Source organism: Somniosus microcephalus, chromosome 3 (assembly GCF_052327205.1).
Source record: "Somniosus microcephalus isolate GS21.2 chromosome 3, FLI_Smic_1.0, whole genome shotgun sequence".
In the NCBI taxonomy this organism is placed as follows: domain Eukaryota; kingdom Metazoa; phylum Chordata; class Chondrichthyes; order Squaliformes; family Somniosidae; genus Somniosus; species Somniosus microcephalus.
In genome coordinates, this window is record NC_140989.1 from 176488299 (window position 1) to 176514393 (window position 26095).

General features: G+C 48.8%; 1 protein-coding gene across 1 annotated transcript in view; it reads left to right on the forward strand.

The window, feature by feature from the left end:
- LOC147121601 (uncharacterized protein C6orf118-like) overlaps positions 1-26095 on the forward strand; it is a 118786-nt gene that overhangs the window by 88894 nt on the left and 3797 nt on the right. Inside the window, exon 9 of the mRNA XM_085981970.1 lies at positions 25185-25246. Within this exon, the coding sequence (XP_085838096.1) occupies positions 25185-25246 (62 nt within the window). The remainder of the gene's footprint in view (positions 1-25184; positions 25247-26095) is intronic.

Below are 26095 nucleotides of genomic sequence, written 5' to 3' on the forward strand. Positions count from 1 at the left end.
GGATGACGATAAGACCAACACAAATGTGAAAGACAAGGCTAAAATGGACTTGCCGACTAAGGTTGGAAAAATGAAGGCATGCAGAAAGGCTTATGCTTCAGAGAAGAACAAAGTTTCAGAACAGATCTCCACCGAACAACGACAACATAGTTTGACAGAGAATTCTGAGTCTGTTCGGTTTAAGGACATATCCATGACGGAAGAACACCGAGCTCGGACTCAAACTTATTTCAAATCACGACAACAATTAGAACAATTGAGTTACCGTCTCGTACAAGAGATGAAAACAATGAAAAAGTTCTATGACACCGAATGGGAGAATCTGGAAAGACAACAGAAGCAGCTAGCTCAAGCAGAGAGCGACCATAGAGCCATTGTGACCAATCACCGATCACATCTCCCTTATGATGTTCAGGAGTTAGAATATTTGCAGAAAGAAGCAAATGAAGAGGAATCTTCAGGAAGCCAGGATTTTATTCCAGTTCTTCTCTACGACTCCTTACAAGCAGAGTTTGAGAAGTTGAAGGAACAGTATGAACAGGCCCAGGCTACAATCCTGGAGGGGGTTAACTCGGCAACCTCCGAAAAGCTAGTTTCAGTGGAAGCATATGAGCAACTAAAGGTTGAACATGAACAAGAAGTCCAAAGGCTGCAGGAAATTCTTAATGAGCTCAAGGCCAAGACAGACTCATCGGTAGAAGTTCCATCCATAGATGAGAAATTAGAGGTGAAAGACATGGCAGAACATGAAAGTCAAGATGTCCAAGAACTCATAAAAATATTGAAGGAAACCCAAGACAAATATGAGGCGGCAATGACCGAGGTACAACAACTTGAAGAACAGATTCAACTGGGAATTCTTTCAGTGAAAGAAAAGGCGACTGTAAGAAACACAGAGACTGTAAGAATGGCCCCTGAACATGAGCTAGAGAGCATCAAGGCGCAACTTCTCCGAGCGCTTAAAGCCAAAGTACAAGAGGAAAAAAAGGTGAAAGCATTGGAGGAAAAGGTGGATGAAATGGAGAAGACTCTGATCCACAGGGTCCCCGTGGAAGAGTTAACGGTCAGCCAACTCCTTCATATGCTGAGAGACAAGACTCTGCAAGGGGAACCATTTGAGCACGAGCTTCAATCTTCAAAGGGAAGGGGTTCGGAGCTCTCAAAAGTTTGGGGAATAGTTGAGGTTGCAACACAGATTTTACGGGGCTGCCGAAAGTACGCTGAATCACGTCAATGTGAACTACAGAATGTTGAAACAGCTGCTCCAGTAGAAGGATTGAATAGCCCGATCAATCAATCCCCGATGGAAGGGGAAGTATTGGAATCACAAATGAGGTCATTAGTGAAGGATTGGCAAGAAACCCAGGAAGAGCGGGATGAATATGAACGCATGAAGAAGTCTCTTCAGGAAAGATGTCTAGGGAGGGAACAACAGTCGGCTAACGTCCAGTTGGGTAAGGAAGAAGTAGCAGGCCCTCTCGCTAGACTAGCTCAGGACGACACCGAATATTACCATGACCTGTTGAGTGACACGGAATATTACGATGACTTGGTCTGCCCAGCTTGTGATGAAAACTCCCAAAGTGCAGAAATCAGGATGAAGCACTTAAAGTCTAAGGAACATAGGGAGATGGTGGCGCTACAGCTGGCAGCGGATAAGGGAGCCCCGAGAGTCTCCAAGAAGCAGAAAAGAAAAAGACAAAGCAGAAGACGATAACCATCTAAATCATTATCACTTCTATCAGATCATGCACGTGGGCCCTATGAAGGGGGCCAAATCAGTTGGAAAGTAGGAAAAATTACCAAGGCAGTCCAGCTGTTTGTAAAAGTCAGCACTGCTGGTTCAGCAGGACGGAAGTTCAAGCTGTTAAGCCAAGGAAAAGACTATTGGATGAGTCACGCTAGAAATGTGAACCGGCTACACCACAGAGATGTTGTTCGGACCGAGTCAAAACCAGAGACTGAATCTGTGAACTGTTCCCGCAGAGACTGAATCTGTGAACTGTTTCCCGCAGAGACTATATCTGTGAATTGTTTTACATGAAGTTGATTGTATGTTATGTTTAATGGGGAATAAGTATGTTGTAAGCTAAAAAGGGAGGATTGTAGTGTATGTACCCGTCTACCTTTAAGAGAACTATTGTATGTAACCGTTCACCTTTAAGAGAACTATTTTAGGTATGGCACTACTTTGTTTGGCTTCTGTATTCTGTAATACCGACGGTGACCACACCAGTATATAAGTGTTGTGTCAGGATTTATTGGGCAGATTCGCCCCGACCTTCGAATAGTAAAGTCCTGTTTTAAGTTACTCTTGGAGTCTGTGTATTAATTAACTAAACAACCCACAGACTTTACAGTCGTGAATTACTATAACCCCGTCAGAGCTATGCTGGTGGGAGTTAAACTCCTGGTAAGACCATCTAAACCGGACAGGTTGAATGGTAGCAGCCAGAGTAAAGGCAGTCCAGTGGCCCTCCTGGTAGGGGGCTGTGAGCCAATCCACTGGCCCTCCTGGTAGGGGGCTGTGAGCCAGTCCACTGGCCCTCCTGGTAGGGGGCTGTGAGCCAGTCCACTGGCCCTCCTGGTAGGGGGCTGTGAGCCAGTCCACTGGCCCTCCTGGTAGGGGGCTGTGAGCCAATCCACTGGCCCTCCTGGTAGGGGCTGTGAGCCAGTCTAATGGCCTGTCCATGTAAAAGTGCCTTTCATTACAGAAACAGCCCAGAGACAAGACGAGTCTGTCAGAGACTTGCAAATATGAACATCAACTGTGGAGAACCACACTTAGCTGGATGTGAGGTGAGATGATACTGCGATCTGAGTCAAATATCTTGATGACTGGTATAGGAATAGGAAAATCTCACATTGGTGCAGCCGTAGATTTTCCTGAGGCTGGGTTTGCAGCATGCTTCCTGAGGGGAGCAGAGGGAGCTTCACAGGCTGTGCTTGTTTGACCTCCTTGATGCTCATGCTCGGTGCCTGGAAAGGAGAAAACATTCACTTCCCCATCGCATCCTTTTGATGAGCACAAAAAAAACACAAAGAAATTTTAAACAACCAGCAAAAACTGTACTATTGCAAAGATGTAAAATAGGAGTTATTGTGTTGTAGATTTTCTATATTTTGAATCAATACAAGTACAAGGAAGCTGTCAGCGCATGATGAGGCTCAGCTTCCATAGAGACACGAAAGGTGACATCTAGTGTGCAAAGACTTACAGGGCCATCAATCATCCACCCTTCAATACCACTGGCAGTGAAGTTCGCTACTGCCCTCAGCTTTTGTCTCCCTGCACCTTCCAGCACCCACAGGGAACCTTGCCGGATTCATCTGCTAAGCAATCTAATACTCCATTAAGAAGGTAACTAAAGCCCTGTTTCGCCATGCACCCATCTGCACTCTTCAGCACCAGAGGGAGCTACAGTTTTATTACATTATTCGCTTCGTTGAAGAGCAGGGGAAGTATTGCTGCGCACTGGTGCATCGACCCTATGGCATGCTTAAATAGCAAAAGCTATTGGTTCATTACTGTGCAAATGGTCCCCTCACCAGAAACCATGCACTTCAAGATAGATTTCAGAGAGTGTGCATTATGCATAGATTTTGAGGTAATTAAACATCACACTGTGGCGACACGCCACTACTGGACATAATCCGCTCACGGCGGCATGGACAGTTTAAGCAGACGCCCCCAGCCGGGGGCCCTTTCTGTAGTGTATGTAACTGTTCTACTTTTAAGAGAACTATTGTATGTAACCGTCCACCTTTAAGAGAACTATTTTAGGTGTGGCACTACTTTATCTTGGCTGCTGTATACTGTAATACCGACGGTGACCACACCGGTATATAAGTGCTGTGTCAGGATTTATTGGGCAGATTCGCCCTGACCTTCGAATAGTAAAGTCCTGTTAAAGTTACTCTTGTAGTCTGTGTATTAATTCGCCATAATACCTACAGACTTTACAGTGGCGACGAGTTCGATCTTACCCTGCGGCAACAATACTTCCGAAGCAGTTAACGAGCGTCGAGAAGAGGCACCCGCCCTCGTCGTTCTGCTGAGAGAAAACTCGAGTCTGCAGAGCAAGGAAGAAGGAAGAATTCAGACACGAAGCCTTCCATCAGCAACAGGCACTGATGGTCCCTTCTGCCACGGTGGTGAGTGAGCCGATCAGCACGAGAAGCAAGTCGGCCACGGTGACTGTGAGTAAAGGGAAAATAAAAATAAAAATAAACGGAGGATAAGGGCGGTGAACTCGACCACGGTCGGGGGAAAGGAGCCGGACAGAAGTCGGGCCCAGAGGCGCTGAGACTGGGGCAGCGTGGAGCACGGAAGCCGTGGTACAAGCGGGCTGGGAGACGCAACGGCGTTGTGAGACAGCTAGACCGCGACTGGCGAAAAAGGCCGGGCAGCTACCGAGGCCACGAGGCGCTGCGACCGGGATCATAAGGCGCGGGAAGATATAAAAATAAATAAACCGCGGTGAACTCAGCCGCAGCCGGGGAGGAAAGCACCGGACTGCGAGAGGGCTGGGAGGCGCGAGTGGAGTGAAAAAGGCCGGGCAGCGACCGAGGCCACGAAGCGCTGCGACTGGGATCGTAAGGCGCGGGAAGATATAAAAATAAATAAATCGCGGAGAACTCAGCCGCAGCCGGGGAGGGAAGCACCGGACTGCGAGAGGGCTGGGAGGCGCGATTGGAAGCCGCTGAGGGAGAGACAGAGCCCGAGCGAGCGGGAGAGACAGAGCCCGAGCGAGGGAGACTGAGCGAGATCCAGCCCAGCGGCTGAAACTGTTCGCCGTCAACGGGTTGTACCCAGCGCCGGTTGCCCTGCCGAGAAAAGGGAACAAGGAACGCACTGAAGCCGACGCGCAGGCTGCGAACCCCGAAAGCCAGCGGTCGTCGCCCGAGGGAAAAGCTTACCCCTCCCGCCAGGGGAAGAAACGCGGGAAGCCACCAGTAGGCGGGGAAGAAGACAGAAGCGGGAAACCGCCATTTTGAAAGTGGGCGGGGAAAGAAGACAAGCGCGGGAAACCGCCATTTTGAAAGTGGGCGGGGAAAGAAGACAAGCGCGGGAAACCGCCATTTTGGAAAAAAAAAGTTAAAGAAATATTTCGTTGTTGTTTCTCAGGAAGAGTGTGAAGATGCCTAAGCATAGTAATATCAACGGGTTCGATTCCGATGTGGAAGATTGGACCACGTATGTAGAACGCATCGAGATATATTGTAAGGTCAATAAGATAGCAAATTATGACAAAGCTCTAACCTTACTAAACTCAATGGGTGCGAAGACATACGGGTTATTGAAGCATCTTCCATCACCAGCTAAACCGGCGGATCAGTCTTTCGCTAATATTGTTGCTGTCCTGAAGGATCATTTTAACCCCGCACCGCTGATGTTAGCGGAATGATCTAAAATTTTACGTGAGAACGCAATGAAAAGAGGAAAGCAACGCGGAGTACCTGGTTGAACTGCGTAGGCTAGCAAAATACTGTCAGTTTGGGGTAAATCTGACAGAGGCACTGAGAGACAAGTTCGTGTGCGGGATGTCGAAGGAAGGAACACAAAAACGACTGCTCGAAGAGAACGATCTTACACTTGATAAGGCTGTCCTTATTGCAGCATCGCACGAAGCCGCAGCGAGAGGCACGGCGGAAATGCAGCGGAAGACAGCGGTACTCAGTGTGGATCAAATGACTTCGGGTACAACGAAATGTTATCGTTGTGGGAAGACAACACACGACCAGAACCAATGCTGGTTTAAAAACCAGGAATGTAGAAAATGTGGCAAGCTTGGTCACATAGCTAAGTCAGGAAAGAAGACCAGCAATAATAAGTCACTGCAGAAGAAGTACAGAAAGGTACATAAGGTGACTGGGAAGAGTCCAGATGAACAGAATTCGGACTCAGACTCCAACAGCAAGGAACTGGGTAGTCTGAGGATTCACAATGTGAGTAAAGAAGCTGACCGACAAACTATCTGGGTCACACTACAGATTGCAAAAGTCCAAGTGAAGATGGAAGTGGACACCGGATCGGCGTTGACGGTCATGAATAAGCAAGATTACAAAAAGTTATTCAAACATATTCCCCTACGGGATACGGAGATAGTATTGCAGACATACACGGGGCACAAAGTATACCCCATCGGAAAGATAAAAGTCAAGGTGAGATACAAGGACAAAGATCACCAAGGGATGGACATGTATGTGCTGCCCAAGGGAGGTCCACCACTTCTGGGACGGGAGTGGATCAGGAAAATAAAGATAGACTGGCATTCACTAAACACAATGACGGTAGATTCCGGAAAGGAAGATGTCAAACCTGAACGGTTGTCCAGAATATTGGACGAAGCTAAAGAGGTATTCCAGCAAGGACTGGGAACACTGAGAGGAATTAAAGCAAAAATCAAGATTGCAGAACATGCAAGCCCAAAATTTTTCAAAGCCAGATCGGTACCTTACGCGATACGACCTGCTGTGGAGGCAGAACTGGAGGAGCTTGAACGTTCAGGGGTACTGTCTAAGGTGGACTGGAGTGAGTGGGCCACGCCCATTGTTCCCGTCATGAAGTCTTCATCAAGTAACAAGCCAGGGGGACCGGGAAAGGTCCGCATCTGCGGAGACTTCAAGATCACAGTTAATCCGGTGCTTCACACGGTACAATACCCGCTTCCGCGGATTGAGGATATCTTTGCTTCATTGTCTGGCGGGAAACACTTCACCAAGATAGACCTGGCACAAGCATACTTACAAATGGAAGTCGAGGAAGAGTCGCGCCAGTATCTCACAATCAACACGCACAGAGGCTTGTATCGTTATAATAGACTGGTTTTTGGAGTAGCTTCGGCTCCAGCAATTTGGCAGAGGGCCATGGAGCAGGTCTTACAGGGTATTCCAAGCACTCAGTGTTACTTGGACGATATCCTGATTACAGGAGAGGACGAGGAGGAACACCTCGCAAATTTGAAACTGGTGCTCACCAGGTTGAAGGAATATGGCCTTCGAGTTAATCGCCAGAAATGTGAGTTCTTCCAGAAACGGATCTCGTACTGCGGTCATGTCATTGACCAAGAGGGGCTGCACAAGTCACCTGACAAGATAGAAGCTGTCGTGAAGGCCCCCGCTCCGGAAAATGTATCACAGTTGAGATTATTTCTGGGGTTGATTAATTATTACCACAAGTTTCTGCCAAATCTATCCACGGTGCTGCATCCGCTGAATGCTCTGTTGCGGAAAGAAGTACCATGGAAGTGGAGCGAGGACTGTAAGAAGGCCTTTCGCAGAAGCAAGGCGTTGATTACCTCTGAGGAAGTGTTGGCTCATTTCAACCCAACGTTACCTCTTCGTCTAGCTTGTGATGCTTCCCCTTATGGAATTGGAGCAGTACTTTCACACAAGTTACCAAATGGCTCGGAAAGGCCAGTCGCATTTGCGTCCCGATCATTGACCTCCGCTGAGCGAAATTATGCTCAGATAGATAGGGAGGCCCTCAGCCTTGTGTGGGGAGTAAAGAAATTCAATCATTACCTGCAGGGCAAGAAGTTCACATTACTGACAGACCACCAGCCGTTGGTGTCCATATTCAACCCTAACAAGGCCGTTTCCACTATGACAGCGCAAAGGCTACAGAGGTGGTCCGTGTTACTTGGGGCACACCAATATGACATCGAATACAAAAGGTCCAAACAGCATGGAAATGCTGATGGGTTATCGCGCCTACCGTTGCCAGTAGTAGAAGAGGCGGCTACAGTGGACCCGGTGGAGATGTTCCACTCATCCATAGTGGAATGTCTACCAGTAACAAATTCGATGATCGAAAATGAAACAAGAAATGATCCGACTCTCTCACGAGTCTACAATTTAACAGTGGAGGGATGGCCAGCACATGGCGAACCAACGCTGCCCGCATTTTCGCAAAGGAAAGAACAGCTGTCAGTGTGCCGAGGAACCTTGATGTGTGGATCTAGAGTGGTGATTCCACCCAAACTTCAGCATAAGGTGCTAAAGGAGCTGCACGAGGGGCATCTGGGTGGTGTGAAAATGAAGAACCTAGCAAGAGCGTTTGTGTGGTGGCCAGGTATTGATGGAGACATCGAAGAAATAACCAAGAGCTGTCTAGGATGCCAGAAGGTCCAAAACGCGCCACCACAAGCTCCTCTGCATCCATGGGAGTGGCCCTCATCTCCTTGGCAAAGGGTACACGTCGACTTTGCTGGTCCATTTATGGACTCAATGTTTCTAATCGCGGTGGATGCACACTCCAAGTGGCCGGAGGTAATAAAGATGTCCTCCACCACCACGGAAAAAACCATCACAGTATTAAGGACCATATTTGCCAGGAATGGGCTGCCGGAACAGACCTGTTCTGATAATGGACCGCAATTTGTGTCCGAAGAATTCAGGAAGTTCTTAAAAAGGAATGGGGTCAAGCACTACACGTCAGCCCCATACCATCCCGCCACCAATGGATTAGCTGAAAGGTTTGTCCAGACCTTCAAGAAGGCCATAAAGGCCATGGGTAATGAAGACATCAACCTATAACATAAGGTAGATAACTTCTTGTTGGCGTACAGGAATGCAACACATGCGGTCACAAACCAAACTCCCGCCATGATGTTTTTCAATAGAAGACTAAGATGCCGGCTGGATTTGATTAAGCCAAACGTCAGAAGGGACGTAGAGAACCGGCAATTTCAGGGCATGAATGAAAGGCCAACTAGATCCTTTCAGATAGGTCAACAAGTTTTGGCCCGGGACTACCGTACCGAGAAATGGCAGCCTGGAACTATTGGGAAAAGGCTAGGGCCGCTGATGTATACCGTGGACATTGGTGACAGCATAATAAGGCGCCATGTTGACCAGATCATAGGGTCATCCACAAAGGACCAACCTACTACACAACCTTACACGGCTAATGTTGAAGCAGAGATACCCAGAGCACCTACCTCCGATCTGGTAATACTGGAATCAGATGAACCTGACACTGTCCTTCAAGCCGAATCGACCTTGCCAGAAGAACCTACTACCCCGCCGAAAACTACTACACCACCGAGGCGTTATCCGGACAGAGTCAGGAAGCCTCCAGAGAGACTGAATCTGTGAACTGTTTTGCATAAGTTGTATATATGTTATGATGTTATGTTAATGGGGAATAAGTACGTTGTAAGCTAAAAAGGGAGGATTGTAGTGTATGTAACTGTTCTACCTTTAAGAGAACTATTGTATGTAACCGTCCACCTTTAAGAGAACTATTTTAGGTGTGGCACTACTTTATCTTGGCTGCTGTATACTGTAATACCGACGGTGACCACACCGGTATATAAGTGCTGTGTCAGGATTTATTGGGCAGATTCGCCCTGACCTTCAAATAGTAAAGTCCTGTTAAAGTTACTCTTGTAGTCTGTGTATTAATTCGCCATAATACCTACAGACTTTACACTTTCCTCCAGCAACTTGTTTCCCGCAGGGACAGGCTGCCGGGAGCACTTCCTGTCTGGGGAGTATCTAAGTGGTTGCGCGGGCTTTTCCAGTTCCTCTTTGCCATGAGGTTGATTAAAGCAGTTGTGTTTCACTAACTCTGGTCTCAACTCCCACGTTTGCCGTGGTATCTCAACACTGGTGACCCCGACGCTCAGGACGAATCCTAAGCTAGCATGGCGGATACAAACGCAGTCACGGTTAAACTACCGGACTTTTGGGAGAACCTGGCCGAAGCCTGGTTTGTTCAAGCCGAGTCCAGATTCCGGCTGAAACGCATTACAGTCGACGCCACGAAGTACGGCTACCTCGTCGCCTCTCTCACCTACGCCACAGTCCCCAAGGTTTGGGCAGCGATGCAGGAGCCACCAGCGGAAGGCAAGTACGAACATTTGAAGGCTGCGCTCCTTAAAAAATTTCAAACGTCCTCTTACCAGCGCAACTGCCAACTCCTCGACCTCCCCAGCCTTGGTGACGCTTCACCGTCGGATCTGCTTTCCCACATGCTGTCCCTCTCGGACGACAAAAACACCGGCGCCCTCTTTCGCACGCTTTTCATTCGGCAGCTCACCCCCAGCATCCGCCCGCTCATTGTGGAATCTGGCTCTACGGACCTGAATGAGATAGCCGAAAAGGCCGACCGGCTGCTCTCTGCGCAGTCCGCCCGCGACGTCGCGCCCGACCTCACGGCAACGACCACGCGGTCTTCCCGGCGCACTAGGCCCGACTGCCCTACCACTCCGGGTCACTGCTACTACCACACCCGTTTTGGCACTAGGGACTAATGCTGCACGCCACCGTGCACTTTCAAACCCCCCCCGCACCGGCCCCCACGATGGCCGCGGGGTAAAAGGGGCCTCTACTGTACGTCACCGACGACAGCACCAACCGCCGATTTCTGTGCAACACAGGGGCCCAGCACAGCATCACCCCCGCCCCCGCCCTCGAAATCCAACGCGGCGCATGGGGTATCACGCTGGCCGCAGCCAATGGCTCTGACATCCGCACATATGACATCCGCACATATGGCACCCGCATGGTCACGCTCGACCTCGCAGGCCGCTGCTACCGCTGGGAGTTCCTCACAGCCAGGGTCCTCTGCCCACTCATCGGCGCCGACTTCCTACGCGCCCGCGGCCTCCTTGTCGACATTCCGAGGCACCGCCTCGTCGACATCAACACTATGGCCCCCATCCCTGGCGCATTTACCCCGGCCCGTTCGGCCGGCTTGACGACCTACTGCCTCGCCAGAGCCACGGACGACTACTCGGCACTTCTAGCCGAGCTTCCCGCCCTCACTAACCCGACCTTTTCGGCCAAAGCCGCCAAACACGGTGTGGAGCACTATATCCCCACCACCGGCCCCCCGGTTTCTGCCCACGCCCGCAGACTCAACCCGGCCAAGCTGGAAATCGCGCAGGCTGAGTTCACCACCATGGAACAACTCGGCATCATCTGCCGCTCCAGCAGCCCTTGGGCCTTGCCCCTCCACATCGCCCCCAAGCCCGGCGGAGGCTGGCGCCCTTGCGGGGACTACCGCCGCCTCAACGACGCCACCACCCCCGACCGATACCCGGTGCCGCACATCCAGGACTTCTCGGCCCGACTGGCCGGACGAACCGTCTTTTCCAAGGTCGACCTGGTGCGTGGTTACCACCAAGTTCCTGTACACCCCGCGGACATCCCCAAAACGGCCGTCATCACCCCATTCGGCCTGTTCGAGTTCCTGAGGATGCCCTTCGGCCTCAAGAATGCAGCCCAGGCTTTCCAGCGCCTTATGGACTCAGTCCTCCGGGACCTGAACTTCCTATTCGTCTATCTAGACGACATTCTCGTGGCCAGCTCCTCCCAACAGGAACACCTCGAACACATTCGCATCCTGTTCAGGCGCCTAGCCCAACACGGGCTCATCCTCAGCCCGGCGAAGTGCCAATTCGGCCTAACCGAGATCGATTTTCTCGGTCACCACATCACCCCTGCTGGGGCCGTCCCCCTGCCCAACAAGGTGCAGGCCGTCCAGCAATTCCCCCGCCCCAAAACCATCAAGGGCCTCCAGGAGTTCCTCGGGATGGTGAACTTCTACAACAGGTTCATCCCCAGCGCTGCAGCCCTCATGAAGCCCCTATACGACTCCCTCCGAGGTAAATCCGGCAAGATGGCTGTAGCCTGGACCACTGACACGTCAGCCGCCTTCGACGCCACCAAAAACGCGCTCGCCGACGCCACCCTGCTCGCGCACTCGAGGGCCGATGCCCGGGTCGCGCTCACCACCGACGCCTCCGACCACGTGGTCGGAGCCGTGTTCGAGCAGTGGGTCAATGGCGCGTGGCAGCCACTGGCCCTCTACAGCCGCCAACTGCGCCCCCCCGGAGGTCAAATACTCTACTTTCGACCGCGAGCTTCTCGTGCTCCACCTGTCGGTCCGCCATTTCAGGTTCCTCCTGGAGGGCCGCCCCTTCACCGCGTACGTGGACCACAAGCCGCTCACATACGCGATGGCCAAGCACACCGAACCCTGGTCCGCTAGGCAGCAACGCCAGCTCGCGGCCGTGTCCGAGTTTACTACGGACATCCAGCACGTCTCCGGTAGAGACAACGTTGTTGCCGACTGCCTTTCCCGTCCCGCCATCTGCGCGAATCACCTCGCGGTCGACTACGCGCAACTAGCAGCGGCCCAGCTCACGGACCCAGACCTCCTCTCGGCGGCTACCAGCCTGCCAGGGCTACGCCTAGCCAAGGTCGCGCACGGGCCCGAAGCCACGGCAGTCACTTGCGACGTCTCACTCGGCCAACCCAGGCCGGTCGTCCCTGCAACCTGGCGCCGCCGCATCTTCGACGCGCTACACGCGCTCTCCCATCCGGGTGCCCGCGCATCCGTCAAACTCCTCTCCCAGCGTTTCGTCTGGTGCGGCCTCAGCAAAGATGTTCGGACTTGGGCCACCTCCTGCCTCGCCTGCCAACGGGCTAAGGTACAGCTACACACAAAAGCACCCCTGGGAGACTTCGAGGTACCCAGCCGCCGCTTCGACCACGTACACGTCGACATCGTCGGTCCTCTGCCGCCATCGCAAGGCCAAACTTATCTCCTCACGATGGTCAACCGCTACACACGCTGGCCTGAGGCAGTGCCGCTGCCCTCCACCACCACAGCCGACATCGCCAGGGCGTTCGTTAACACCTGGGTCGCAAGGTTCGGCGTACCGGCCGACATAACCTCCGACAGAGGCGCCCAGTTCACCTCCGAACTCTGGATGGCCACAGCACGCAACCTCGGGGTGACGCTCCACCGAACCACGGCGTACCACCCGCAGGCCAATGGGCTGTGTGAACGCTTCCACAGGTCACTCAAGGCCTCACTCCGCGCCGGCCTGCAGGACAGTACCTGGACTGACCGCCTACCGTGGGTGCTGCTAGGCTTATGCACCGCGGTCAAGGAAGACCTCCAGTCCTCGGCAGCGGAGTTAGTCTACGGACAACCGCTGCGCGTCCCAGGCGAATTCCTTCCGGAGGCTACCACGCCTTGGTCGGCCGAACAGCAGCAGCTCAACTCTTTCTCTTCCGCTCAACAGTTCGCCCCACTTCCGGTCAACCGACACGGCGAACTCGCACCTCATGTCCCGCCAAACTTACAGCAGGCACGCTTCGTCTTCGTGCGACACGACGCGCACCGCGGACCCCTGCGACCCCCGTACGATGGACCGTACGAGGTACTACAAACCGGGGACAAGGTCTTCAAGCTGCGACTCGGCGACAGGGTCGACACAGTCTCCATCGACCGGCTCAAACCAGCACACACAGAACCAGGGGAACAGGTCCCCGTGGCCTGACCTCCAACTAGAGGCCGTCCCGCCAGCAAGCCAGCACAGCCGGTGGCGAGCCGCCCGGCCCCACCAACTAGACCGGCGACCACTCAGAGCCGCTCCAGCAGAACCATTAGACCACCGTCACGACTCGTCCACTCCTCCTAAGCGGATTCTGGGGGGAGCTCTGTGGCGACATGCCACTACTGGACATAATCCGCTCACGGCGGCACGGACAGTTTAAGCAGACGCCCCCAGCCGGGGGCCCTTTCCTCCAGCAACTTGTTTCCCGCAGGGACAGGCTGCCGGGAGCACTTCCTGTCTGGGGAGTATTTAAGTGGTTGCGCGGGCTTTTCCAGTTCCTCTTTGCCATGAGGTTGATTAAAGCAGTTGTGTTTCACTAACTCTGGTCTCGACTCCCACGTTTGCCGTGGTATCTCAACAACACAACACTTAAGAAGAGGAAGTGTGGAGTGCTGGCTCCTTGGAGATGAGGACGACATGGCTGTTGACTCCTCTGCACAACTGACACACAGCAGCAGAGAACAGATACAATGGGACACATGGGTGAACCAGGGTTACTCAATATTTTGGGCTGCTAAAGCAATGATTCAGATGGTCAGAGGTTGCCATATTGTTTGTCCCACAGAAGGTTGGCAAAGTTATAACTATATGTGATACATTTTGGTAGAAAGCACGAGAAGAGGCAATATAAACTAAAGGGTACAATTCTAAAGGGGGTGCAGGAACAGAGAGACCTGGGGGTGTATGTGCACAAATCATTGAAGGTGGCAGGGCAGGTTGAGAAAGCGATTAAAAAAGCATACGGGATCCTGGGCTTCATAAATAGAGGCTCAGAGTACAAAAGCAAGGAAGTTATGATGAACCTGCATAAAACACTGGAGTATTGTATCCAATTCTGGGCACCGCACTTTAGGAAGGATGTGAAGGCCTTAGAGAGGGTGCAGAAAAGATTTACAAGAATGATTCCAGGGATGAGGGACTTCCATTACGTGGATAGACTAGAGAGGCTGGGGTTGTTCTCCTTAGAACAGAGACGATTGAGAGGAGATTTGATAGAGGTGTTTAAAATCAGGATGGTTCTAGATAGAGTAGATAGAGAGAAACTGTTCCCATTGGCGGAAGGGTCGAGAACCAGAGGACACAGATTTAAGGTGATTGGCAGAAGAACCAAAGGCGACATGAGGAAAAACTTTTTATACAGTGAGTGATTATAATCTGGAATGCACTACTTGAAAGGGTGGTGGAGGCAGATTCAATTGTGGCTTTCAAAAGGGAATCCGATAAGTACCTGAAGGTGTGGTGTATGTGCCTTTAAGAGCAATTATGGTGTATGTGCCTTTAAGAGCCCCAGGTGTGCGTAATGCCAGTAATTGCCACTTGGGCTATATAAGCCTGTGTATTGTGTATATCCTTTAGAAACCCCGCCCCCCCCCAGACTTGCTTAGTAAATACCTATGAACCAACTCCTGTCTTCAGTGTCTTTATCTACACACGGACACTACAGTGGCGACGAAGTGGAAATGGACTTACCTGCAATTCGGCAGCACCTCAAGGACATCGATTCCTCCAGCGTCCAGAAGACTCAAGGAAGTAAGAGAAACTGTGGTTTCACCAGCTGGCCAAGCTGGTGACAGGTACTGCGCTAATCCTTCCTGGGCGTCAGGCTGGAGCTCCAGCGGCGGGCTCTACAGCTGAGACAGGCAGCGAAATCGGAGGCAAGCAATAACGGACTGGGAGGGTGCACTCGAGAGACGGCCGGCGCGGCAAGCAGGTCAGCGTTTAGACCTCCGTCGGGAACGAGTCTCCAACAGTGAATAAACGGAAACCACAGTAAAACAGCGTTGTTATCGGTAGCAGCAGCGGGAAAGCGCGGGAAGCGCCATATCGTTGCTAGAGAGAAAAAAAAAGCGCGGGAAGCGCCATATCTTTTCTGAAATGCCTAAATCTGGTAATATTGAGGCTTTTGATGGCGAAATAGAAGATTGGACCACATACGTGGAAAGAGTAGAGGTTTATTGCACTGCAAATGGAATAACAGATGAAAAAAAAGCTTCAGTACTTCTGAACTTAATGGGCGCGAGGACATGCGGGCTGTTACGAAATTTAATCACTCCAGCCAAACCAAAGGACAAGACTTTTAAAGAAATTGTTGATACCCTGCAGGAGCATTTAAACCCAACACCGCTGCTGATAGCGGAACGATTCAAGTTCTTCAAGAGAAATCAACACAAGAATGAAAGTAACGCTGATTACCTAACCGAATTAAGAAAGCTATCAAAGTACTGCCAATTCGGAGCAGGACTATCGGATTATCTTCGAGACAAATTTGTTTGCGGTCTCTTAAGTGAAGGAACACAAAAAAGACTGCTTTCTGAAAAAGATTTAACATTGGACAAAGCTTTCAGTATGGCTGTATCATACGAAGCAGCAGCAAAAGGAGCTGCAGAGATACAACAAGAGACACAGGACTTCGGCACCCATAAAATGACACAGGAGTTCGGAAGATGTTATCGCTGCGGCAGATCCACCCATAACCAGAGGGCCTGCTGGTTCAAGGGCAAAGCATGCAGGCAATGTGGTAAGATTGGACACATTGCACGGGTATGCCAATCTGGACAAAATAAATCCACTGACAGAAAACAAAAAATCAATAAAGAAAAGTACAGGAAGGTACAAATGATGACGGACAATAGCTCCGAAGACCAGAATAGCGATAGCGACTCCGGAAACAAGAGACTAAGCTGTCTCAAATTACATAATGTACTTGCCAAAGAGGATTACCAAACCATTTGGGTTACCCTCACAATAGCAGGGTCCCCAGTTAAAATGGAGCTAGATACAGGATCAGCTCTAACCGTAATAAATCGACGAGATTACGAGAGGCTATTTTCGCATATACCTCTAAAAGACACATCCATTATCTTAAAAACATATACGGGGCAGAAAGTCTACCCCAAAGGAAAAATAAGGGTGCCTGTGGTATACAACGGCAAAGAAATACAAAAGTTGTATTTATACATTCTACAAGATGGTGGTCCACCGTTGTTGGGACGTGAATGGATAAGGAAGATACGTTTAGACTGGCACTCCATTCAGGCACTGACGGTGACCAGTAAGGAAAAAAACAATGATGACATCATACCTGAACGATTAAAAGACATCTTGGCCAACGCCAAAGAAGTGTTTCAAGAGAAACTAGGAACCTTGAAAGGCATCACCGCCTCAATAAAAGTGGAAGATACAGCAATTCCAAAATTTTTTAAGGCAAGACCGGTGCCATACGCAATACGTCCGGCAGTCGAGGCAGAGCTGAAGAATTTGGAAAAGGCAGGCGTATTATCCAAAATAGATTGGAGCGAATGGGCAACACCCATCGTTCCAGTCATGAAAAAAACATTGAAAAATAACTCTGAGGAACAGAAAAAAATTCGCATCTGTGGGGACTTTAAGGTGACTGTAAACCCGGTCCTTCACATGGTACAGTATCCTCTTCCGAGGATAGAAGATATTTTCGCCTCACTATCTGGAGGGAAACGTTTCACAAAAATTGACTTGGCACAGGCATATCTACAGATGGAGGTTGAGGAGACCTCTAAAAAGTATCTCACAATAAACACACACAAAGGCCTGTACCAGTACAATCGACTGGTTTTTGGAATAGCATCAGCTCCAGCTATCTGGCAAAGAGCTATGGAGCAAGTCCTGCAAGGGATTCCGGGGACTCAATGCTACCTAGACGACATAGATACATAGAAGATAGGAGCAGGAGTAGGCCATTCGGCCCTTCGTGCCTGCTCCGCCATTTAATGAGATCATGGCTGATCCTTTAATTCAGTATCCCGTCCCCGCCTTCTCTCCGTAACCCTTAACCCCTTTTGCCCGTAGAAATATATCTAATTCCCTCTTAAATATATTTAATGAGCTGGCGTACACTGCCCTCTGTGGCAATGAGTTCCACAGGTTCACCACTCTCTGAGTGAAGAAATTCCCCCTCATCTCTGTCCTAAATGGTTTAGCCCTTATCCTTAAATTATGTCCTCTAGTTCTGTTCTCACCCGCCAAGGGAAACATTCCTTCTGCATCCAGTCTGTCTAGACCTGTCAGAATTTTATACACTTCTATGAGGTCCCCTCTCAATCTTCTAAACTCCAGTGTGTACATCCCTAAACTACATAGTCTCTCCTCATAGGTCATTCCCGCCATTCCTGGTATCAGCCTGGTGAATCGCCGCTGCACCCCCTCCATGGCAAGAACATCCTTCCTCAGATGAGGCGACCAAAACTGTACACAGTACTCGAGGTGTGGTCTCACCAGTGCCCTGTACAGCTGCAGCAAGGTATCCCTGTTCCTGTATTCTAACCCTTTTGCTATGAAGGCCAGCATACCGTTTGCCTTCTTGACCGCCTGTTGCACCTGCATGCTCGCCTTCAGTGACTGGTGTACAAGAACACCCAGGTCTCTCTGTACTTCCCCCTCTCCCAATCTATTGCCATTTAAATAATAATTTGCCCTCCCGTTCCTGCACCCAAGGTGGATAACTTCGCACTTGTCCACATTATAGTGCATCTGCCATTTATCCGCCCAATCGCCCAGTCTGTCCAAATCGCTCTGGAGCTTCCTGGTCTCTTCCTCTGAGCCCACCCCACCTCCTAGTTTAGTGTCGTCTGCAAATTTGGAAATGCTGCATCCGACTCCCTGATCCAGGTCATTAATGTAAATTGTGAACAGCTGGGGGCCCAGGACAGATCCCTGTGGTACCCCACTTGTTACTGCCTGCCATTCAGAAAATGAGCCGTTTATTCCAACTCTCTGTTTTCTATCTGACAGCCAGTTCCCTATCCACGCCAAAACTTTCCCCTTTATCCCATGAGCCTCAATTTTCCATGCTAATCTTTTATGTGGGACCTTATCGAAGGCCTTTTGGAAGTCCAGGTACACCACATCTACTGGCTCTCCCCCATCTATTCTACCAGTTACTCCCTCAAAAAATTCCAATAGATTAGTCAAGCACGATTTACCCTTTGTAAATCCATGTTGACTCTGTCCTATCCTGTCCCCATTTGCTAAGTGCTCCGCTATTTCATCCTTAATGATGGACTCCAGCATTTTGCCCACAACTGATGTAAGGCTTACAGGTCTGTAATTACCTGCTTTTTCCCTACCCCCCTTTTTGAATAGTGGGGTAACGTTAGCTACCCTCCAATCCATCGGCACTGTTCCCGAGTCTAATGAATTCTGAAAAATCATCCTTAGTGCATCCGCTATCTCTAGGGCCACCTCCTTCAGTACCCTAGGATGCATGTTATCAGGCCCTGGGGATTTGTCCACCTTCAATCCCTTTAGCTTCCTTAACACCATATCCTTAGAGATATTGATTTGCGTCAGTTCCTCCTTTGCCAATGTCCCTATTTTTCCCGATATCCCAGGGAGGTTTTTTGTGTCTTCCTTCGTAAAGACTGACCCAAAGTATGCATTTAGTTGATCTGCCATTTCCTTATTTCCCATTATATATTCCCCCGTATCTGACTGCAATGGACCAACTTTGGTTTTCACCAGTCTTTTCCTTTTGATATATTTATAAAAGCTTTTGGAGTTAGTTTTTATATTTTCCGCCAGCTTGTTTTCGTAAGCTATTTTGCCCCTCTTGATCATGCCCTTTGCCCTCCTTTGCTCTATCTTAAACTGTTCCCAATCTTCCGCTCTGGCGCTTTTTTTGGCTATTTTATACGCCCTATCTTTGGATTTTATGCTGTCTCTAATTTCCCCTGTTATCCACGGTTGAGTCACCTTTTTAGATTTCCTTTTATGCCAGATTGGTATAAACAATTTTTGCAATTTTGTCATTCTATCTTTAAATGTTTGCCATTGTTTATCTACCTCCAGTCCTCTCAGGAACGTTGTCCAATCAGACCTACTCAGTTCCCGTCTCATGGCATCATAATTCCCCTTGTTTAAATTCAGGACCTTAGTCTCTGAGTCGATTTCTTCGCTCTCCATTTCGAGTGAGAAATCGATCATGTTATGATCGCTCTGACCCAAGGGTCCCCGTACAACAAGATTACTGATTAGTCCCTTCTCATTGCACAGTACCCAGTCCAATATAGCCTGTTCCCGAGTTGGTTCCTCGACATATTGATCCAGATAACCATCCCTTAAACACTCAAGGAATTCCTCCTCCTCATTATTTTTACTGATTAGGCTAGTCCAATCTATATGTAAGTTAAAGTCACCTATGATGACAGCTGTGCTCTTATTGCACGCTTCTCTAATTTCCCTCGTGATGCCCTCCCTAACCTCTATTTTACTATTTGGAGGCCTATATACCACTCCTATTAATGTTTTTCGCCCCTCGCTATTTCTTAGCTCCACCCATATAGATTCTGTATTAACTGAGTTAATATCCTTCCTTTCAATTGCATCCTTATCCTTATAACAGGAGAAAACGATAACGAGCACCTTGCCAATTTGGAGCAGGTGCTCACTAGGCTGAAAGAACGGGGCCTACGAGCAAATCGCCCCAAGTGCGAATTTTTCCAAAATCAGATATCATATTGTGGCCACATAATTAATAAGGAAGGGTTGCATAAGTCACCTGAAAAAATTGAAGCAGTTATAAAAGCCTCAGCACCTGAAAATGTTTCACAATTAAGGTCATTCCTGGGATTAATAAATTACTATCATTAAATTTTTACCGAACTTATCAACTATTCTACACCCTCTTAATGATCTTCTACAGACAGGAGTGATTTGGAAATGGAACGAAGACTGTAAACGTGCCTTCCATAAATGTAAAGACTTAATCCCATCCGAGAAAATTTTGGCTCATTACAACCCATCACTACCAAGCAGACTGGCGTGCGATGCATCCCCTTACGGCATAGGAGCGGTATTGTCCCATAGATTCCCTGATGGCTCGGAACGGCCGATAGCTTTTGCGTCACGCTCATTGAACTCAGCTGAGCGTAACTATGCCCAGATAGACAGGGAAGCACTCAGCCTGGTATGGGGAGTGAAGAAATTCAACCATTACCTACACGGACAAAAATTTACCTTGCTGACTGACCATCAACCCCTCATCTCCATATTCAACCCTAAAAAAGGTGTCCCCATTATGACGGCACAAAGACTACAGAGGTGGTCCCTTTTTCTAGGGGCACACCAATACAACATTGAATACAAAGGGTCAAAACAGCATGGGAATGCTGACGGTTTATCACGCCTACCGTTGCCAACGATAGAAGAGGCACCTACAGTAGACCCAGTAGAGATATTCCACTCTACCATAGTGGAATGTCTACCGGTGACAAATTCTGCCATTGAAAGGGAGACAAGAAATGACCCTACTCTCTCACGGGTCTACGATTTAACAGTGAAGGGATGGCCAGCACATGGCGAACCACTGTTGCCAGCATTCTCGCAAAGAAGCGAACAGCTGTCAGTGTGCCGAGGAACCTTGATGTGTGGATCCAGAGTGGTGATTCCACCCAAACTCCAGGATAAAGTGCTAAAGGAGCTTCACGAGGGGCATCTGGGTGGAGTGAAAATGAAGAACCTAGCGAGGGCGTTTGTATGGTGGCCAGGTATCGATGGAGACATCGAAGACATGACCAAGAGCTGCCTAGGATGCCAGAAGGTCCAAAATGCTCCGCCACAGGCCCCTCTACATCCATGGGAGTGGCCCTCATCTCCCTGGCAAAGGGTGCACATCGACTTTGCTGGTCCATTTATGGACTCAATGTTCTTAATCGCAGTTGATGCACACTCCAAGTGGCCGGAGGTAATAAAGATGTCCTCCACCACCACGGAAAAAACCATCACAGTATTAAGGACCATATTTGCCAGGAATGGGCTGCCGGAGCAGATATGTTCTGATAATGGACCGCAATTTGTGTCCGAAGAATTCAGAAAGTTCTTAAAGAACAATGGGGTAAAGCACTACACGTCCGCCCCATACCATCCCGCCACCAATGGATTGGCTGAAAGGTTTGTCCAGACCTTCAAGAAGGCCATAAAGGCCATGGGTAATGAAGACATAAAACTTCAGCACAAGGTGGATAACTTCTTATTTGCATATAGGAATGCAACGCATATGGTTACTAACCAAACTCCCGCCATGATGTTCTACAATAGAAACCTAAGATGCCGGCTGGATTTGGTCAAGCCCAACATCCGAAGGGACGTGGAGAACCGGCAGTTTCAGGGCATGAATGAAAGGCCAACTAGGGCCTTCCAGATAGGCCAACCGGTTTTGGCCCGGGACTACCGTACCGAGAAATGGCAGCCTGGAACTATCTGCACACGATTAGGACCACTGATGTATACCGTGGACATCGGAGACAGCATAATAAGGCGCCATGCTGACCAAATCATCAAGTCATCCGAAAAGGGACAACCTACACCACCACTCTATACATCTAACGATGAAGTAGAGATACCCATATCTACCTCCGATCCGGTGATACTGGAGCCCGATGAACCCGACACTGGCCTTCAAGCCGAATCAGCCTTGCCAGAAGAACCTACTACACCACTAGAAACTACTACACCCCCGAGGCGTTATCCGGACCGAGTCAGGAAGCCTCCCGAGAGACTAACTTATAATTAATTAATACAGCAATGTATATTATTTTGCATATAACATGTAATTAATAATTACTTAAAATATGATGTACTAGTTAGCTAGAAGGGGAGGAATTGTGGTGTATGTGCCTTTAAGAGCAATTATGGTGTATGTGCCTTTAAGAGCCCCAGGTGTGCGTAATGCCGGTAATTGCCACTTGGGCTATATAAGCCTGTGTATTGTGTATATCCTTTAGAAACCCCCCCCCCCCCAGACTTGCTTAGTAAATACCTATGAACCAACTCCTGTCTTCAGTGTCTTTACCTACACACGGACACTACAGAAGGAAAAAAGATTGTAGGGCTACGGGGAAAGGGCGGGTGAGTGTTGATAGCTGAATTGCTCTTGCAGAGAGCCGGCATGGGCTCGACAGGCCGAATGGCCTCCTTCTGCGCTGTACCTATTCTACGATTCTGTATATTGCACAATATTGTCATGGATAGAGGCTTCACCATGGATTTGGATGTGGAACACTCTCAAGCCAAGAAGACTAGGAAGGGCGATTGTGTGCAGCATCCGAACAGCCAGTTCAGGCAGCAAGACAGTGGAGTGGGGTCAGATGTTAGTTGCCCAGCTCTTCCAATGAGCTCTGCAGTTTCTATTGAACATGGGTGCATTAATGGAACAGCTATTTGCTTTGCCTGTTTAGCTTTTGCAGAGAACTGTATGTTCTATTTGGTTTCATCTTGGCCGACTGCTGCTCTCTGCTCAGTGGAAAAAGCAGTAAGAGGTACAAAGCCCAAAGAGGCACTTAGTATTGCATGTGACATCAGAAAGACAGATTGTTACTGGAACTCACCTGGGCTGTGGCAGCCTTTTCCAAAATGGCCAGCTGGGAAGCATCGGTGGATTTATCCTGTTGAGTTGATGAAATTGGTTTAATAAAATTTTGTTTTCGTCAAAAAGAATTGTGCTTGGCAATGGACATCTCCAACAAGCGAGAGTCTACCCACCTCCCCTTGACATTCAATGGCATTACCATCGCTGAATCCCTCACCATCAACATCCTGGGGGGTCACCATTGACCAGAAACTTAACTGGACCAGCCACATAAATATTGTGGCAACAAGAGCAGGTCAGAGGCTGGGTATTCTGCAGCAAGTGTCTCACCTCCTGACTCTCCAAAGCCTTTCCACCATCTACAATGCACAAGCAAGGAGTGTGATGGAATATTCTCCACTTGCCTGGATGAGTGCAGCTCCAACAACACTCAAGAAGCTCGATACCATCCAGGACAAAGTAGTCCACTTGATTGACACCCCATCCACCACCTTAAACATTCACTCCCTCCACCACCGGCGTACTGTGGCTGCAGTGTGTACCATCTACAAGATGCACTGCAGCAACTCGCCAAGGCTTCTTCGGCAGCACCTCCCAAACCCGCGACCTCTTCCACCTAGAAGGACAAGGGCAGCAGGTGCATAGGAACACCACCACCTCCAAGTTCCCCACCCGAGTCACACACCATCCTGACTTGGAGATATATCGACGTTCCTTCATCATCACTGGGTCAAGATCCTGGAATTCCCTACTGAACAGCACTGTGGGAGTACCTTCACCCCATGGACTGCAGTGGTTCAAGAAGACCCGCCACCACCTTAAGGGCAACTAGGGATGAGCAATAAATGCCGGCCTTGCCAGCAGCACCCACACCCTGAGAATGGGAAAAAAAAACAGTTGCAGATTTTGGCTCCACTTTCGTTTTATGTCCACGGCCCGCCTCTGCAATCCCCTGGATATTGAAGTCTGAGATTCACCAGCAAGCTGCTCCGTCGATATCAGCCGAAGGTTCTGACACATGTAACCGGGGCACAAACCGATTACACGGCGTAAAAGATTGCGGCGCTTTGGGCGTAAGCGAGTTACATGCGTAAGTACATTACTCACATATGCCCTCCATCTTTTACGGACGTTAATTAATCCTCCCGCCCGAACTCATCACCGCCCATAAAACCGACCCTGCCCCCCAAGTCACAGAGCCTCAGGCATGAGTTTCCTGCAATTGGACTTGGTTAGAGGCTCTCTTCAAATTATGACAAGATTTTCAGGTGAAGCACGAAACAAAGTAATTTTTCTGGTGTTTTATTCCAATTGTTTGAGTGTTTTTAAAAAACCAAATTGAATTTTCTGTTTGTTTTATTGCATTTTTATGGCATAAGTATAAGTCAGAAGAAAAACTGAAACGCTTCCCCGATTGCAGGTTCTTATACACGTGTGCCTAACATGCGTGAATGATGGTTGAATGAGTTGAAATCTTTAATTAAGTACTTAGAACGTGGTGTACGTTCGGCGCTTTCCTTGGACCGTGATTGTTTACGCCCATTTTTACTTCGGTCATATTCTCATTTGATTGGCAAGGAATTCTGGTGTATCTTGCTATCCTGAGAATGGGCGCGAGAAAGGGCACATTTCCGGGTCAAACTTCTGGGATGCGCCCGTGTAGCAAATTCAACGCCGACAATCCCAGTGAGGAACCTCACTCAATGGGAGCGCGGATCAACAGATTGGACTGGAGATAGCTCTCCCAATTTCCTAATGTTTCATGTTACTTACCGGAGAATTGGCCGAGTTGATTCCTGTGCCCGATTCTCTGGTTTTTGCACTCCTATCAACCAAGTCCCAGTGCCAGGAGTGATAACTTGCAAAAAATGTGTCCTTAAATATCCTTCTCTTTTAAGCTAATTTTCATATTCTCTACCACAACTTGGACCCATTGGATGAACTATTCTTGGGTTTTGTACGAAAATGCTACCAGAATCCTTTTTTTTCAGCTAATGTAGCTATTATAAGTCCCACTGCAGAGACTTGAGCACAAAATCCAGGCTGACACTCCAGTGCAGTGCTGAGGGAGCGCTGCACTGTCGGAGGTGCTGTCTTTTGGATGAAATATTAAACCGAGGCCCGGTCTGCCCTCTCAGGTGGACGTAAAAGATCCCATGGCACTCATTGAAGAAGAGCAAGGGGGTTTTTCCCAGTGTTTTGGCCAATATTTATCCCCCAACCAGCATCACCAAAACAGATTATCTGATCATTATCACATTGCTGTTTGTGGGAGCTTGAAATTGGCTGTCACATTTCCTACGTTACAATAGTGACTACACTTCAAAAGCACTTAATTGGAACATCCTGAAGTCGTGAAAGCTGCTATATAAATGCAAGTTCCTTTTTTTCTATAATATGGTTTATAATTTAATTTTTATTTAAAGTGTTTTATTCACGAGTAAAAATAAATAGCATGAAATTTTTCAACTTTCTGCTTCTAGGCTCTTGAAAATTATATCGAAAGAACCCTTACTAAATATAAAGTGAATAAAGATGTTAGAGAGTGAGTATCCATCTCTCATTATATATTTTTTCTTATATTTGTACATTGGAGTCAGTTACCTCAGTAGTTTTTGCCATGGGTCAGTTTGGTAGTCAGGTTATAGAACTAACTTTAATTGTATATGATGTATAAGCCTTTCTATTTCAAGAAACTTTGTGCAATAAGTACGTTAGTGTGACCCCATAACTGTATCCTGTTATATTCAATAGTTATAAATGTGAACTAAGCTGTTTGATCGCAAGCCACTGTAAATGGAATATCTTCTTTAATTCTAAACTGGCCACTACAAAGCAACCCGCACCAGCTACCGATTCAAAATGGTCAGTTTTCAACAAAACATAGAAAATAGAAAAACAGAAGCAGCAGTAGGCCATTCGGCCCTTCGAGCCTGCTCCGCCATTCAATATGATCATGGCTGATCCTCTATCTCAATACCATATTCCCGCTCTCTCCTCATACCCCTTGATGCTTTTTGTATCTAGAAATCTATCTATCTCCTTCTTAAATATATTCAGTGACTTGGCCTCCACAGCCTTCTGTGGCAGAGAATTCCACAGGCTCGCCACCCTCTGAGTGAAGAAATTTCTCCTTATCTCAGTCCTAAATGTCCTACCCCATATCCTGAGACTGTGACCTCTCGTTCTAGACCCCCCAGCCAGGGGAAACATCCTCCCTACATCCAGTCTGTCTAGCCATGTCAAAAAAAGAACCTATTATCATTAAGAAACCTTTAGTCAATGTAGCATCGCTGGCGAGCTGATAATGAGGCCCAAATCCCAATATCAGGAGGACCTCGGGCCTCACCATTCAGGCGCAGGGATCATTCTCTGCGCCCCCCACGTGCCTCGG